Source organism: Platichthys flesus, chromosome 1, assembly GCF_949316205.1.
Source record: "Platichthys flesus chromosome 1, fPlaFle2.1, whole genome shotgun sequence".
NCBI classification, from domain to species: domain Eukaryota; kingdom Metazoa; phylum Chordata; class Actinopteri; order Pleuronectiformes; family Pleuronectidae; genus Platichthys; species Platichthys flesus.
Window position 1 is genome coordinate 28,949,724 of NC_084945.1, and position 17,836 is coordinate 28,967,559.

Below are 17,836 nucleotides of genomic sequence, written 5' to 3' on the forward strand. Positions count from 1 at the left end.
ATGCACTTCCGGTTACTACTTTCAAAACAAGAGGAGTATTCACAATCCCATGCGTCCTTTGAAACGTATCATGCACCTTTGTGACCATTATCCTATATTTCCAATAGTACACGGGGATTTAAGCAGATATTTTGCAAAGAACCTGAGCAAACCGCAACGGCGAATGAAGCCACAAGTTTCACATGTTTTATTTTGAAGGTCAAGGCGGCCGACTTTTTCCTGTAATCTGGTTGGCTTCACGCACCTGCTCCTGGCGACCTCGGTGGTTGCAGCAGAGCATGCTGGGACTTGTAGTGCTCACTTCAATGCAGGTGTACATTTACTGTACAAGACGATCAATGAGTTTCTATACAGAGGGTTTTATTGTGATAGCACAGAAAGGAAGTGTGGCGCACACCACTATAACTTATCATATATAGTATGTAACTTAATCAGCTGTATCAAAATGATACATTACCACATTCAAAGGAGTAAGAAATCACATCTATAATACTGTCTGTGCTTTAAATGCAGTGTTTTAACACATCGTAATATATACTTCATTTAAGTAAAGATGTCATACATTGGAGCAGACCAGGTCATTTGACTCAGTGACATTTAGATCAAAGCTGGTCTTGGACTTCTTTTTGGCCATCTTTCCCTGCCTGGCATCAGATTTGAGATAGCGCTCCTTGTTGTGGATGACTTGTATGTACTGGTCAGTGCTGCTGTTCTGCTGGTCACTGCTGGAGGCCAGGGAGGCTGAGTCTGACTCTGTCACAGGGGTCTCCAGTTTCGGCCTCGTCTTGGGCTTCATGTGAGATTCTGTGAGCCTGGTCCTGGCTGGGGACGGACAGTGTCTTCCCGGGGAATGGATGTGACGCCTGGTTCGCACAAGAAGATGGTCTGCTCCTTTCACATTGGCCTGGGGCTGTGAATGTGACTCTATATCCCTCCAGGCTCTTTCTTCTCGGCCATCCTCCTCGTCATCCTCTTCTTGTGCTCCATATCTTCCTCGAGCTGCGTGGCTGTCTTTAGCCATGGATACGTGGCTTTCCACACGGTCACCGACGTAGAAGTGCGCTGGCTGGTGGAGGTCAGAGAGGGAATGAGGCCGATAAGCCTGTGACATCCTTCTCCTGCTTTTTCCTTCTTCCTCCTCCTCCTCTTCCTCCTCACTCAGATGCTGCTGTGATGGGTGGGCCCGGTGAGGATGTAGCTGGTGGTGAGTGGTGCGGGGCATGTAGCGTTTGATGTTGCGTGGGTACAGCTCTAGGATCTCTGCAGGCTCCTCCATGAGGTAATGGCGAGGGATCCGAGTGGCTGAGCGCAGCAGCTTCTTCCTGGGCTCGTGCTCATTGACAATCACGTAGCGAGTATGGCCAAGGCGTCCTCCATAACTCTGTGCAGCGATGAACCCAGAAGCCTCAACAGGATGTATTGAGCGTACGGTCTTCCTGTACAGGGGGTCAGAGTGGATGTTGTCAGAATACCGAGCTGGGGGATTGTACGCCATGTGATGGTAGGACTTAGACCTACAAGATCCACTAGGGCCACTAAGAAATGGTGGGGGCCTGTTTTGAGAGAGGACAACACATAAGAATCAGTTTATATGATTATCCGTTTATATTGACATTGATATTATGTATTCATAGCATTATGCTGCAATAAAGCATGGACTGATTTGAAATGTCTGCACTGCATACAACCTCGTAATCTTGACAAAATTAAAGCAGACAAGATGTTTGTGTTGTTTACTGTGATGTGTAATTAAAAGGGTTAATGAACTGAAATTAAAGAAAATCAATGGTTGCATGTTTTGTGTATTGTCATAGCGGTGATATGTGTATATATATGCAGTTTGAACAGAAATGGTCTTCAACGTGCAAAAAGGAAAAATAAATACTGCTATTTTCCATTAAAGCCAAACTGCAGCAGGATTAACCTCTTCATGCCAAAAACATTCACATGACTTACAAGTTACACTGCTTTCCACAGAACATTTGTTGTCAGGATGAAAAACAAACTGAGACAGCAGTAATAAAAGTCTTCACTGAAACCCAGGTTAATGCTAATTAAGCACAAACTATGCAGGTTTTTTAAATAATAATCAAGAACATTTTAAATCATTGGCCCTATTCTTTACTAATACAAGTAAATATTTTCAAAATCAATTAAATTGCACTTCAATCCATCACTTAAATTGTCAGCTATTGTTTGAAGTTAACATGCTAGGTTAAATCAATAAACTATATAAGTGTGAGACCTGTTAGGGATATGCTCCAGCCTGTGTTTGGGCAGTATGGTCACTGTTGGACTTCTGCCAGATCCAGCCCCACTTCCTCTGCTCAGGTCCGCCCGAGACGCTGATTGGGTGATGGTGCGGATGCTGTTTCCGCGACGAACAGGCGACTGAAAGTTTGTGACACTACCATTCCTCCGGGGGGATGGCGTGTGGATGGAGGCCTCTTGGCTTGTGATGTCACTCTCCTGCTGTTCCAGGTTTTGGTCAGCAGCAGCCTCTGGAGCCTGAAGTCTTGCTAAGGAAGGGTTAAATGTCACAGCATCAGCACAAGGGCAAGTGTTGGTGATGTCAAGACTCTTGAAGAGATTATGACCCACACAGGAGACCTGACACAACACCACAAATACCTGCAGCCATCTGAAAGACTTTCTTCTTGTCGTCAGTTCGCTCCTGAAGAGATGGAAGAAAAATTCCACATTTATATATATATATACAGTATATATATATATATATAATATATGATCTAGTCGAGGAGTTCAGACATTAGAAACTCACAGTCTGGAGCTGCATCCTCAGCTGGTTGTTGGTGAATTTGAGGGATCTGGCTATGGCTTGGAGATAATATATCAGCATGCTGAAAAACAAACAAGGACAATTCAGAAATCAAGTTGGCAGGTTAATTTGCAGTCATTTGCAGACAAAGGTCCTATCTTAAATCCAGCACAAAGCAGCACCAAGCGTGACAAAATTCCATTGCCCAATTTGTTTAAAGTGCAAGTGCTCTTGAACCCATTTGAGAAAATTGACTTGTTGGACATGCTGTTCTTCAAGTGAGGTGTAGCCTGCCACATTGTTATCCTGAGGCAGCAGTGGCCTTTGACCAACAAAAACCTGGTCTGAAGGGAGTAGTCACTAATGTGAAAACTACCTGGCAAACTACCTGGCAAATCACACCTCTTTATATTTGTCAAGATGCAAACTCACCTGGCCATTAAAGAGAATGGGACATTGCACTCTGATTGGTTTATTGTTATTGTTATACACACCCCTGATTGATTAAGACACGAAGTGCAATGCTTTTGAACCATGTACTTAGATTGTTTAAATTATGTGTGTGTGTGTGTGTGTGTGTGTGTGTGTGTGCAGTCTCACAACAGCAGCAGCAGTGCTGGCAGCACTACAACAGGGCTGGTGACGTAATTCATCACGTTACTGAACCACAGGGGAAAGTCACTGGCCACTGTTTCAGAGATGATGTCATAAATCTTCTCTTGACCACTGCAACAAAAACAAAATCACTTGTAATTATGTTATCATATGTTATGGGGGAAAAAAACATAAACATAAACACTACTCCAACCACCAACAATATTCAGTTTAGTTTTTTTTTCACCTTGGCATCATATCTGCTGCCTCTTACCAACAACTTGTCATGTTACCCTCACTGCAAAATACATAAGCTGAGATCCCATATCAGCTTGAGGGGAGGTACTTTGTGATCTGAGTGTGAAACACTCACAACAAACTTCTGCTCTATTAAATAAAGACACAGCACATTTAAAACATATTAAAATGCCCATGGCATATCTTGAAAGTGTCGGTATAGGGAATGGTCTCACAACTCCCACACACGGCCCTCCAGTATCATGTCAATAAATCTGTTAAGCCCTGCAAAAGTCGCTACAGTACATTGATGTATACATATAATGCTGGTTTAGTTACAGAATGTGTGACATAGGCAATGAGTTTCTTTTTGTAAAATACCAAGACAGGATGCAACTATAGACACAGACCTAATATATAAAAATTATTATATTATATTCTAAATGTTTGGCATATATTCCAGTAAAAGAGGAGAAACTATTGAAAATGTGCCTTTTGGCTAAGACTGGCACATGTTAATAACCTTTGAGATTCTGTGACATATGATTCAGTGTAAAAGTGATTCTTGGTGCCATGTTAGCCTTAAAAAGCCTGAAACATGCTTCTGCGACTGCGTCTGCGTCTTTTCACGCCGCTGTGGCGCAAGACTCGTTTTCATTCATGCTTCCCCAACCGTTGCGCGTCTTACAAAGCAATTCCGCGCCAGAACACTAGGCGGAGTATGCTTTTTGTCGAGACGACCTTAGAGACGCCTTCTTTCTTCTTCGTCGATTTTTTATTTACATAGCCACTGCGGCTCCTCGTAGCCTTTTTCTGGTGGACAAATCCGCCAGTCAGTGACAGGTTATACAAGTGATCATACTATCGGATATCTTCTGCCAAGTGCTCTTCTATTTGGTCCATATTCGTTCTTCTAAATCTTCCGTGATTTCTGCCGGTATTATGGGGCATGAAACCGGAAATGCAGCTCCAGAAGGGATGTAGAGCAGACCAATCACAGCCTTGCGGGCTGAGTGAGCTTGCGGAGCTTTGCCGTAAATTTTAGAAAAGGGGGTTGACACCCGTCAGCACGTAAAGCCTGAAACATGCTTCTGCGACTGCGTCTGCGTCTTTTCACGCCGCTGTGGCGCAAGACTCGTTTTCATTCATGCTTCCCCAACCGTTGCGCGTCTTACAAAGCAATTCCGCGCCAGAACACTAGGCGGAGTATGCTTTTTGTCGAGACGACCTTAGAGACGCCTTCTTTCTTCTTCGTCGATTTTTTATTTACATAGCCACTGCGGCTCCTCGTAGCCTTTTTCTGGCGGACAAATCCGCCAGTCAGTGACAGGTTATACAAGTGATCATACTATCGGATATCTTCTGCCAAGTGCTCTTCTATTTGGTCCATATTCGTTCTTCTAAATCTTCCGTGATTTCTGCCGGTATTATGGGGCATGAAACCGGAAATGCAGCTCCAGAAGGGATGTAGAGCAGACCAATCACAGCCTTGCGGGCTGAGTGAGCTTGCGGAGCTTTGCCGTAAATTTTAGAAAAGGGGGTCGACACCCGTCAGCACGTAAGGAGGGATACATAAGCACGTAAGGGACCCGGAAGGGCTCTTGCGCTTACGGGCCCGTGAAAACGCAGAAGCATGTTTCAGGCTTAAGGATGGATACATAAGCACGTAAGGGACCCGGAAGGGCTCTTGCGCTTATGGGCCCGTGAAAACGCAGAAGCATGTTTCAGGCTTTAGACCATGTTAGCAAACTGAGTTTCAGTGACAAGGAACTCATGTCATCGCAGCAAATAAATGTGTTTACCTGAATGGTCCACAATGCTGCGAAGGTCTGTATCTGACTATGGCAAAGATAGTGGGCAACATGCACAGAAACAGCATGAAGAGCAGCATAGCCAGGTAGAAGTTGTTTGATCTGAAAAAAGGTAAAGCAAAAAGGACATTGAAGAAAGAACAGTTTTTTTATTTATATTATTTTCAAACCTTTGGTCTTCAGCTGCTTTTAAAGCCCTCTGCTGAAATTTTAGTTTATATGATAAAATGGTTCCATCCACTCCAATGATAAACTGTGTGTGCCAAGTCCTTTTCACTAGATTCCTCTCGCTGCCCTGTTTATTGTCGCTCTCTATTTGCCCACCAGATGTCCTCATACCCTTTCTCAATTGGAAACAACCTCCTCACCTGTCTTCACTCCAACAACCACCTCATCTGTTTCTCATCTCATTAGAATCAGCTCATAGTACAAGTTTCCCCCTAGTCACTTGTCCTTGTGTTTAGCATGTTTTTGTTTTCTTGACACCCTATTCTTTTGTCCGTTAGCCTGCTTGTCAGCTTCTATCATCACTATCTACTTCAGTAAAAAATAACTGAACATTTTCAGCCTGTCCGTCTGTGTCTGCATTTCCTCCTTGTGAAGTCTTTTCTTTTCAATTTTAAGTTTTTACTGACTTCCATATTTCGTCCTACCATAGGACAGATGGCATTCATACTGTTGAAGCTGAAGCTGAAGCATCAAAGTGACATATTTATGAATATAACAGATATAGATAGAATACAGCTATAGGCAACTGAATTTGTAAAGATCTATTATATATAAAATATATCTGTTCTCAACTACTAAAAAATTCTCATGAATAAAAACTCAATGCCATGACAGCAAATATTATGTTATAATTATCCTGTTGTTATCCCATGTGTGTGTGTGTAAACAATAACTCAACAAAGCATGTTCCACACATATTCCAAGATATTTCCACAACTAATTGAGAGACAGGGCGGCTGGGGCTGAGGGGTAGAGTGGTCGTCCTCCAACCTGAAGGTTGGCGGTTCGATCCCCAGTCTGACCCATCTGCATGCGGAAGTGTCCTTGGGCAAGATGCTGAACCCCGAATGGCCCCCCCATAGAATATCAAAAGTGCTGCGAATAGATGCACTGTATGAATGTGTGTGGGTATGGGTGAATGTAAAACTGTAATATTAAGCGCCTTGAGTGGTCATCAAGACTAGAAAAGCGCTATATAAATACAAAACCATTAACCATTTACAATCTGCAGCTTAATATAAATATCATATGATAAGTGATATCACAATGGAGTCAAAGTTCAAAACTAGATTTTTCCACAAAGCTCTGGATCCGATGGGACTACAGACATGACCTAAAGATTATTCAGATCAAAAATAAAAAATATTTTGGTCGGAATGATGTCATCATGATGTCAGTATTAAAAGTAAAAATAAATGAAGCGATTAAAGCAATGACATGGATCAAAATAATATTATCAGCATTGACTGATGTGGTGTATATACAGTGTGTGCAGGATATATGTAGCTTCTCTGATGCTTGTCATTACTACGTTGTTTCACCATCATATTAATGTGTTATAAACATACTAAAACCATGACTGGCCTGAGCCGGAAAGTTACGTCAAGTATCTAATTTCAGTTCCTGGATTTCTCATTTTGGTCTACCGACACCAGCCTACTTCATTAATAAAGAAAGATCACCACATTATGACCAACAGAAATACTGTCAGTGTTAAACACATTTAAGTGTCTCAGAACTGTAATTATAAGCAAAAAAATTTCATCAGCAATGTGTCAGTATCAATCTCTGTCTTCTGCAGGAGAACTGCATTTAATGGTCCACATTAAATGTGCTCTCAGCTGCATGAGTGTGTGTGCATGTGGGTGTGTGTGTGAGGGGGTGGGGGGGGGGGACTTTTCAGCACATCTGGGACTGACTGATAAGGACTGAAAGAGCCACTGACAGCCTTGTTACATAAATCAGAGTGGGCTGAGCACTGCAGGCCTGTATATCAGTGTGTACGTATGCATATTGTGCACCATAGCACGACACACTGATTTGTCACTATCGCAGCAGACCAGGAAAATGGAAACAAGAAATAGCTTGAAAAACCAGGATAGATGCGTGTAATGATGCTGATTCAGCATCATCAAAGCATGGAGAGTTCAGTCATGAGGATGGTGTGTGACACAAGAGAAATGATGCACATAAAATGATCTGTCTTTTTGTTCTGTGATTGTGTGTAAGCTTTTAAACAACTATAGAATTCCCTACATTCCACCTCTGTCCATGTGTATATGATAATGCCTGTTTTTTATCTTTCTCTTTTAAGTCATTAACCATAGACATATATTCATATATATTATATGTGTCATTGTAACCGATGGGTCATGTGTCAATGTAACTCCAATATTAGACCGGCCAAAACTACTGACAACTAACAATTATGTGATAAAAACACATTTAATATTGAGATTATACAGGCTCCAAGAGCATTTAGTTCAAGTAACCTAACACTGAAACGCACTCTTCTCTTCAGCATCTAGCAAGGATTATTCTACGCCATATAGATCATATTGACCATAATGATGATTGGTTGAAATTCAAACATTACCAAGCTTTTTATTCAGCCAAACTGCAGCTCCCCTGATGTCAAATTTGATAAAAAATGTATAAATGTTTTTAAGTGATAGTTGAGATTTCAATATACTGAATATAAGGCTGCTTATAAAGGCTTATTATACACGTAGCTCTACTGTTTCTCATAACACTACAAATATTTTATTCTTAAAAAACCTTGGATTTAATTCTAGACCTTAGAATTTCCCCTTAATACTGTACATTATGACTTAATCATTGTGACACATGTAGCTCCTCAAAAGCTCTGCTGATCCAGGAATATAATCTAGTGAATTCATCTGAAATTAAGGCCACAAGGCACAGAGAACACAACTATAATAATAATAATATTAATAATAATATTAATGTAACTTTTCGGTCCAGTCACAACTGGTTGTGTGATAGGGTTAGGTAGTTAACATAATTTAATTTTTCGGGAAATTTGAACTGGTTCCTACTTGCAATGTCTGTGATTGTGTTTGTCAGTACAGTGCAGACTAATTCTATCTTTTATATGAATTCTTGATTTGTTTGCAGTGCTAATCATCGTTAAAAAATTAACCTGCATGCAATTTAGGTAAGATGCTGAGCAATAGGGGTTAACAGTATATTCGAAAAGTTAAACAATTTTGGTGTGACCAGAAACAGAAAAAAGGGACTATTTCAAATATAATAAAATACGTGTGTGTGTGTGTGTGTGTGTGTGTGTATGTTTATGTGTGTGTGTCAGACCTAGAGGCTCGGAACACCTGCTGATGTGGAACATTACAGGTGAGTACGGCCCAGCTCCTCAGATACATCAGACCAATCAGCTTCAACACATTGAAGGCAGGAAGACAGGGAGAGAAAAACGCTCCCATCCTGGGTGGAAGGATTACAAAAGTCAGTACACACACACACACTCACTGGGGTCACAGTCCATATAAAACCCATTATATCCAGTGGCTCATTGTTTCATTTCATTGTGTCCATTGTTGCAAGACGACGTCTCTGAAATGAGCTCAGGAAATACAGTTGATCGAGACACAGAGGTGTAATGAAGAGATCATAGAGGGCCATAGTTCTTTAAATAGGGTCAGGGAGACATACCAGCAGAAGCGATATTATTAATGCTGAATTAGATCCTCTATTACACACACCATGACAAGGTAGTGCTGATGTAGTAAAACTGTCTGGAAAGATGTCCTCATTTTTCAGACCTACCAGATCATTCCTTGGTTGTAAATCAGATGCAAGACATTCTCAGCTATTTTGAATTCTCCATATTCAGGCTGAGGAAAGACAGAAAAAAGCATGATTGTGGTGTAGTTTATGATGTTGATTTAAACATAAATCTTTAAGATATTAAAACAGGCTCGTCAAAATATAATTTCTTCAGTATTTGTGGCATGGATACAAAAAAACTCCCAGGATAAGAAAAACGGGAACACTGGTACAGTTAGGGGCATATGAGCTAACCAAAGCAAACATATTTTGTTTTGTACACAAGCAGAATTTAAACACAGAGTTGACACTGTTAATTGACATTTTTGTTACAACCCCAATGTTTTCTGAGTTTTAGTGAAAAGGTTTCTAAAATTCTGTGTTATAAAAAAAAATTCATCCAGTTTTACATGTCAATCTTTTTCACGTTTTATGCTCAAAGAGGGAAGATAATTCAAATTCACTCAGGAGAACATTCCCCTCGGGACAAACATTAAAGGGTTCTGAGTCCTGAGTTTGTTCTATAATCAGTGTCGTCTAATCTACACCTTGTAGGAAAAAAAGACATTATTAGCATCAGACAGAATGGGAGAGAAATTAAAAAGGGAAATGAATGTGATATATGCTAAAGAAAGACAGTCTACTTTGACAAAAATCCCTGTGCAGGGCCGGTTTTTTAGTACAAAATTGCAAATGAAAGTATAGGTCACTTATATATATACAAACATTAATAAAACATTACCCAACTACAATAAGTAAACACTAAATAATAGCTTGAATGTTTAATACAGCAAAATACTCCAGCTCCAAACTCATCTTGAATTTTCTCCCAACCACCAGGGCCAGGACATCCACTCTATCAGCTGATGTGCTTCACATGGGCTCACAATAATGTTAAACGTTGCAGGAGCCATGTGTGTTTACAGCAGAGTTCCACGTAATGTTAGTACTTGACATGTGCTGTGATGTTAACTCTAAAAGGGACCAATACATCAGTACATACTTCAGGAATTGAAGTCTATGTTGTGATCTGAAGATTAGCCTGAATTGCAAAGAGATGTTGTTTTTTCGAAAACGGTGGCTGTGGGGTAAAGTGGGACAAATGCTGTCATAAACAAAGCCATCATGCCAAAAAACTATACACCAGGAAGAAAACCTGGGGCCAAACACCCCTCACAGAGATGGAGAGTGCAGCCGCTGAGGTCATGCAAGGAAAGAAGTCCTTAAGAAAAGCTGGAAGGGTTTGAAATATTGACAAGACAACCCTCAAAAGATTCATAAAGAAAAAAGAGAAAGGGAAAGTAAAATCAGTAGCCTGGGGTGCAGAAGCTGAGGCAAAGAGAATATTCACAGATGAGATGGAGGAGGAGCTTGCCAAACACTTGAAACAACTAGCTGACCAGTGCCATGGCCTTGCTCCAGTTAAGTGCCGTGAACTGGCATTTGAATACGCAGAGACAAACAATATCCCTGTCCCTGCCAATTGGACAGAGAAACAATATGCAGGTAAGCTAGGGTGTGCAAGAGCTCACATGAATCATAATAATCATAAATGTGCTTAATTGACCAATCCCCATGATTCTGTCCGATATTAGTGGTTGTCAATCTAGCTGTCGGGATTTTAACTATTACAACATGTGTTATTATGGTAGTCCCATAGCTGGGGTAAAGTGGGACACAAGACCACTTTTTTTAAAACAATCATATTTTCACTGAACCTTTGTTCTGAAGACATTCTGATCATTTCCCTGTGAGGGAGGGTACAGTTGGCAATAATTCATAATTATGCAATATAAAACGCCAGAAATAATTGACATTTTAAACTTTTAAGTCAAGACGAATATTTTAATTCAATTCTACTAGTCTGCCACCTGAGTAGACATTCAACCGTGTTTACAAACAAGTTCATTGTAGTAAAATTGTATTTATTCATAAATGAACTGTTTATTAATAGTTAATTATTCATAACTACCACTTTAGGTCCTCATAGTGTCACACTAAGAGATTGCTATTTTTGCTTATAACTCCAGTTTAATATTTGTTGTTGACATTTTAAGAATTTCTTTTAACATTTGAATAATATTCTTTATTGAAATTTTAAGAATTTCTTTTAACATTTCAATATCACATATTCAATGTTAACTGGTCAAGCTATAAAATGTCCTGTAACTGTTAAGTGCTGTAATTAAGACATAGTATGCACCCAACACTATGTAACAGATCTTGTACCTGACAAAAGAACAATAAATAAGAAAAGACCATTAACCTGTAAATTGTTTAGATGTGAGGATTTTCTCCTGGTTGATCACTTATGTCCAGCTTAACCTTTTCCGGAGCAGGTTTGCCGTTAGCCAGCATAATTTACCGTGGTGATTTACCCTGTTAAGAAGTTAATGAGCTTCGAAGGACTGAAAACTAAGTTAACCTGAAGTTACCCCGATAACCACCAATCCCACTGGTCGGGTAGGTTCCGACCATGAAGGAACTTGTGTCTGATTGGCACTGGAATCCGTACTCAACATTATGGATAAGTGCCAGTAATTAATATAGCTTGTCCACTTAAGAATGAATACAACTGGCTCCTGCATGAAGCATAATGTTATTTGAGAGCAATAATGGGACTTAACAAAGACTTTGTTGGTTTAGAAGAGAAGTCCACAGGGTACCTTTAAAGTGAGAGTTCAACATTTAGTGTGACTGACAGCAACTGGTAAGCTTAGCTTCTCAAAAAGATTTGAAGCAAGGTACATCAGTTAGCCTGCCTACCAGCACCTCTAATACTCCCTAAATAACACATTAGACAGTATGTAATTTACTAAGTTAAACTTTTTAGTCTGGTAACTGATTAATGGAGGAACTTTACATTTTACAACTTACAAACTTGCTCTCTAAATCCCAGCAGCAGCAGTCACTCAGGTAGCGGACCACCAAACCTCTGATGAAGTCAATCAGCAGAATACTGGCCACAGTGAAGATCATGTCAATGATGGACAGCTTCAGCATCTCCTGGTGACACACAACAGACAAACGCATGTCACATCATATACATATGCTAACATTGTGCTGTTCATGTCATTATTCACCTCTCAAGCCTACGAGCTTCTGTTTGGTTCATAATTTACAGACTGCTAAATTATCCTCACGTCTATATTTTTGGTGGGAACCTTTAGCTCAGTGAATCGGCCCTGAAGCACATTTACTTATCGTTAGCAGGTCAAATTTGGACCTCAAGCCTGCTAAAGTGAAGGAATTTTTGATCAAAGTCACTGAAACAGCATTTTGACAAGAGAACACATTCAGATCCCAAGAGACGTGTGCAATCTGCCTGTGTACAGCAAACATCTTCATTTTAAAGGCAGCATTGATATAAATAAAAAAACCCATTTACCATTAATCATTTTTCTGAACCTACTTTTTGTTGATGAAAAGTGAGATTAACCACATGCATGAAATATGGTGTGTAATGGTCAGAAGACAGAACCTGTCCAACGTAGGTCTCCCAGCATGGGTCCTGCTGGGAGCGGGTGTTCCTCTCAAACAGAGCTGTCTGGTTGGGGACAGTCCCAGAGATGCTTTGGCTGCTGTTGGTGACTTCCAGCACTGTGGCGATGGTCGCTAAGGTGCTGTTGCGATGTTCAGACAAAGAGATCTCAGACACCAGGGTAGAGAGGCTTTCTATCTCGGGCTGAGAGATGGTGGCCAAGAACGAACTGGAGTCAGACCAGTTACCTGTGCTCACTGGAACCTGGATATCAAACACGGTACCACATACAGTCTGGCATGTGATAGGAACTTTGAGAAGCAAAATCAGTAACGTAGACAAATCTGTCGATTAGACATATCGGTTAATGCAGAGGTTGAGACAACCCTAACTTTTTGTCTTTATGCTTAGCTAACAATGTCCCGACTACAGCATTGCACTTAACACACTGACATGAGATTATACATCTTCTCATCTCTCCCTAAGAAAAAGTGAACATAGAAAGTATCCCCCAGGGCTTCTATACTCACAGCAGAGCTCATACTGTTGACTTTATCAAGTAGGGCAATAATTAGGCTGTAGAGATTGCCCAGGTATAAAACCAGCACTCTGTAAACACATGAAGATATGATTAATGTTCAGTAAGGCCTGTAATATATAATATAGTGTGTCAATGAATGATCTGTGTCTGGATGTTGGAGCACCTGGCTAGCTGGAATCGCAGCGAGGTTCGTGGGTGGTACATTTCCAGCTGAGCCACAAGTTCAAAGGCAGACGGAGCAATCATGGTGATGAGAGAAACCACCACACTCACCTGAACAGAGGGTTGACATGAGAGACACCAACATTAGTAGTCCGGTATTCCTTAATTTAGAGGACCTTCACCAAAGTTTGGAAAGTGCTAATTTTCTACCTCAAGGAGCCCGTTTTTGTCACCCATCTGTTTGATTGTTGTCTGGATAATATGTTTGTTTGTAAACAAGATTACACAAAAATTACTGACAGATTTTCGAGGAAACTATTATAAAAGATGGAAATTAACGAATTAGAAATATTTTGTTACGAAAATAATTTTCAGGTATCTGTTCTTTACTTGAGTAATGTTTTTTTTTTCCAAATTGTTACTTTTACTTGCTAGCCTACATTTTAACAAAATATCTGTACTCTCTACTCCTGACATTTTCAAAAAAGGTTTGTAACTTTCAGTTAAATTCATTTCAAAGGATTTATTTGTTATTTTGTTTATTTTGCATCATTGAGTGCCGCATTCTTATCATCAAGACAGATATCAAACTAAATTAATAGCTCAGAAAAGACGATTCCTTCCTCTCTATCTATCAGTGCATATCCCGAACAACACACGCACGGCAAAAAAACATATCAAGATTAAACAGACAAGAGGAACCTCCACTGCGGTGAAGTGCAGGGCATGTATCAATGAAGGAAAAGGTAGAATCGACCAAAATCACTGATAATGTTGTTAATGTTTACAATGAAGCAGAGCAACAACTTTTCCATCCCTGACCTTGTTAAAATCAAGAATACTTCAGTAACAACATTGTACACATTTCTTCCTGGACAAGTTTTCATGCTCACAAATCTCTATGTAATGTATGTATGTATGCAGATACCTATGTATGGGTGTATGTATTTATTTAAACATAGGTATGTACAGTATGTGTACATATGTATGTGTGTTGGTGTGTATGCATGTATGATAGAATAGCAGGTTGATAGAAGAGCAGGCTCTTGGAAGTAAATGTAAAGATGACACTGACAGATGGAAGCTTCTCCACTGTCATTGATTTCTTGGAAGTGTATTATATGCATGATAATCAAATCAACCTAATGATGCTGAGGATGATGATGTCCGCTCTGCTCTGCTACCTCATTCTTCTCCCACAGCGTCAGCTCAGGCTTCTCCTGCTCCAGCTTCTGAGAACGGTCCACCACAAAGTAGATGATGTAGATGCTGCCAGCCAGAGACAGCAGCACCAGGATGTTGGCTAAGATGCGCAGACTAATTAGAACTGCCCTTAAAACACACCGAAACACAATGATTGGATTGAGAGCACACATTTCATCCATGAGAACCTGAAAGTTCGCTGTTCAAATAGCATTTCAAAGCCCCACCTCTATCCCACCTTAGCCGAGGGGGGCAGATATTGTACCTTTATATGGGTGGTGATGAGGTCAGAGCTTTGGAACCGAACATCAGTGCTGCGCATCTTTTACTTTCACATAATGATTTACTCCTCTCAATCTGACGGACTTGTCGCAAATATATAGTAATGAATCATTTATTTAATAAATAATATATTTTTTCAAAAATAATTATTTATGAATGAAATGTGATTTCATTCATGAATGGTTTTTAAGTGGTTTTATTTTGTCATTTAAAGATCTATTAATAGATTTGTAACGACATTTTTGAAAGCATTGTTTTATTGTAAAATTTGTTATTAATTTGACAAGACGCTTATTTTCATACCTTATTTTAAAGCTTTCAACTTTGGTTGTGAAGTGGGTGAAAGTTTAAAAACAAGCTGGTTGCTGTAAATTAGCAGGACTGATTAAAGGGGAAAGAAGCACCGAAGCTAAGGAAGTCACTACTCAAGAGCAAATAAATACACCTACAAACTTGTGTCCTTCTTCTTTTCTTGCTCCTCGACAATGGCCTCCTGTGCGGGAAAACATTTTTTTTATTTTGTTTTATGGAAAACTGCTGACAGTCATAGTGTAGAACTCAAGTAATCTAAAATATCAGAGTAACTGCTTGAAGGGTGATTCAATCTTTATGTAGGAGTACCTACATATGTTCATTTCACTGAGTATGTAGTTTGTGTGTCTTTGTGTTTTTCTGACCCTTATGTTGTTGACAATGGCGGCTCCCTTGCTCTCTGCAGCTTCTGGGTTTCCTATCAAGTAGTCCCAGGCACAGAAAACCCTCCAGCAAAACGTGAAGTTCTCATCAGAGGCACTGGCCAAACTCAGACGAGAGTTCTTGGCCATTCTGCAAAATGAGGGCGGGAGATATGTTTAGGATAGTGATGCAACCAGGTATCCAGTCAGTTGGCCAGTTCAAGACTTCAGAACAGGATAATGGCTTGGTTTCCAAGGAATTTGTGGACATAGTTGATCCCAATAGAAACAATATTCTGTGACATCCTTCCTCTGACATCATCATCACAATATATTTATATTTCTGGTCTACACATAAAATATAGTATCAATATCTATCCTTATGGGTAGATGGCTGTGGTTTTACAAAGCATGGTTTGTTGTTTCAGAAATACATACATTTAATATTTCCAGGACAAAGCCACTGCTCACTCCTCTGCTATGAGCCGATCTGATGTTTGCAGTGATCCATTTAAAATAAATGATTTCACTACTTAATTATTTTATATTCAATGCGGGTGCAGCCTTGTCACTACATAATCTGATATAAATCCGACCTCATCTGAAAACTTCATGAATTCAGCCTTTCATAATATTTTGTCATATTATCATTACTACATCAGAGTAAGTTGCAAAGAGCAGGATGAATACCTTCTTAACAGAATGATGAAACTGTAGGCAAAGACAGCCATCCCAACCAGGAAGTAGGCAAGGGGCAACCGATACCCAGCACTGCCAATTTTTCTCACCCTGCCATAGTAACCATAGAATAACACAGAGTACTGCAGGTAGCCCTGTGGAGATCCAACAGATACAACACATGTTCACAACAATCACATGGAGGTACAGCACATGATGACATGACATGAAGGTCAACTACGTCCAGAGTGTGATTCATTATTGGTCTTAATTTAATTGTATAAAGGGATTTTCGTAATGATTGAATAATGATAATAAATAATATTACTATTCTAACTGTGAAAGTGGAGGATGTTAAATAGGTAATAAGGGCTGGGAGACAATAAAGTAATGTTTGAATAATGGGTCATTCTGTCTGTGTGTAATATGTTATTGATAAAATAATAAAAGGAGAGAGAGGCTTGCCCCAAGAGACCAGATGGTGTCCAAGTCCTGGGCTGAGGCCAGATGCTCCTTGGGGATAGTTTTACTCCTTGTGGTTCCAAATGATGCTCCAGCCAGCAGCTACTTCACACAATCAGAACAATTTCAAGTATTATTATTATTATTATGAATACATTTAAGCTCTTTTTTATGTTAGGAGAGAAAAACAATTGTCTTTATTTATCAAACACACATAAATACCAACCGCATCATGTGTGAGTCATAAAATGTTTGTATTTCACTAATCACAGCATAAGAAAGAGTGGGCACAGATAAATCACCCTCATTCAACTATTTCATGCCAATATGTTCACGGTTCAAAGCAGTTACCACTGGAGTTTGCAACATGATGGTGTGTGATGTGGACGTCTCCAACCTAAAATACAAAAAACAACTTCTGCTGCAGTGTTACTATTTGACAGCCTGGAAAGTGGATGAGAGGACCTGCAGTGTGGATTCACTGATGCAGTCAGTGTTGGGGTGAATAGTTAAGTTCCATATTATAAATCAAATATTTTCTTATCCAGACAGCTCTAAGTTACAGAGACAACCAAACATTAACTCTTATACCTACGAGCAATTTAGAGTCACGAATATCTCTGAGAAAACCCACACTGACATACAGGAAAGCCTTGTTCAGTCAATCATTCTTAAACCTTCTCTCTGTCAGACAACAGATCTTACCTCTGCAATGTTTATACTCAATATATACACATAGTCATCCTGAAAATAATCTAATAAGGCCCTGGGCCATAAAACGGACATGACCGCAGAAGGTGTAGGAAACTAATTGCATCTCGGCCGTAGCCAAACAGTGCCCTTAGATTAAAACAAGTCTTATATCTAAAGCTCCATTGCATTTCTCAGCTTCACATTGGTTGTAATTACTGGTTTCTAACATTATTTGTTAACATACAGCAACTGAAAAAGGCCTAGACCCCTATGAAACCACATTTTAATCCAGTAACTTCTGATTCTTATTTGGGTCTCATGAAATTACACACTCTCACTGATACCAACCCCCTTAATATGTGTGAATTTTTTCATCAAGATTCACATATAATTTTTTTTTTATTATCAACGCATAGGTGAAATTCGCAA

The 17,836-nt window shown here is 39.8% G+C and overlaps 1 protein-coding gene across 1 annotated transcript in view; it reads right to left on the reverse strand.

Moving 5' to 3' along the window:
* Positions 1 to 363: 363 nt before the first annotated feature.
* The window catches only part of LOC133955793 (transmembrane channel-like protein 3), a 35,148-nt gene continuing 17,675 nt past the window's right edge, over positions 364 to 17,836 (reverse strand). Inside the window, exons 6-22 of the mRNA XM_062390820.1 lie at positions 16,718 to 16,816; positions 16,265 to 16,407; positions 15,578 to 15,725; positions 15,350 to 15,393; positions 14,600 to 14,747; positions 13,417 to 13,526; positions 13,243 to 13,321; positions 12,713 to 12,976; positions 12,109 to 12,237; positions 9,232 to 9,299; positions 8,761 to 8,889; positions 5,410 to 5,520; positions 3,377 to 3,502; positions 2,780 to 2,858; positions 2,632 to 2,674; positions 2,246 to 2,519; positions 364 to 1,553 (exon numbers count right to left, since the gene is read on the reverse strand). Coding sequence (XP_062246804.1) covers positions 557 to 1,553; positions 2,246 to 2,519; positions 2,632 to 2,674; positions 2,780 to 2,858; positions 3,377 to 3,502; positions 5,410 to 5,520; positions 8,761 to 8,889; positions 9,232 to 9,299; positions 12,109 to 12,237; positions 12,713 to 12,976; positions 13,243 to 13,321; positions 13,417 to 13,526; positions 14,600 to 14,747; positions 15,350 to 15,393; positions 15,578 to 15,725; positions 16,265 to 16,407; positions 16,718 to 16,816 — 2,991 coding nt within the window. The 3' untranslated portion in view covers positions 364 to 556. The remainder of the gene's footprint in view (positions 1,554 to 2,245; positions 2,520 to 2,631; positions 2,675 to 2,779; positions 2,859 to 3,376; positions 3,503 to 5,409; positions 5,521 to 8,760; positions 8,890 to 9,231; positions 9,300 to 12,108; positions 12,238 to 12,712; positions 12,977 to 13,242; positions 13,322 to 13,416; positions 13,527 to 14,599; positions 14,748 to 15,349; positions 15,394 to 15,577; positions 15,726 to 16,264; positions 16,408 to 16,717; positions 16,817 to 17,836) is intronic.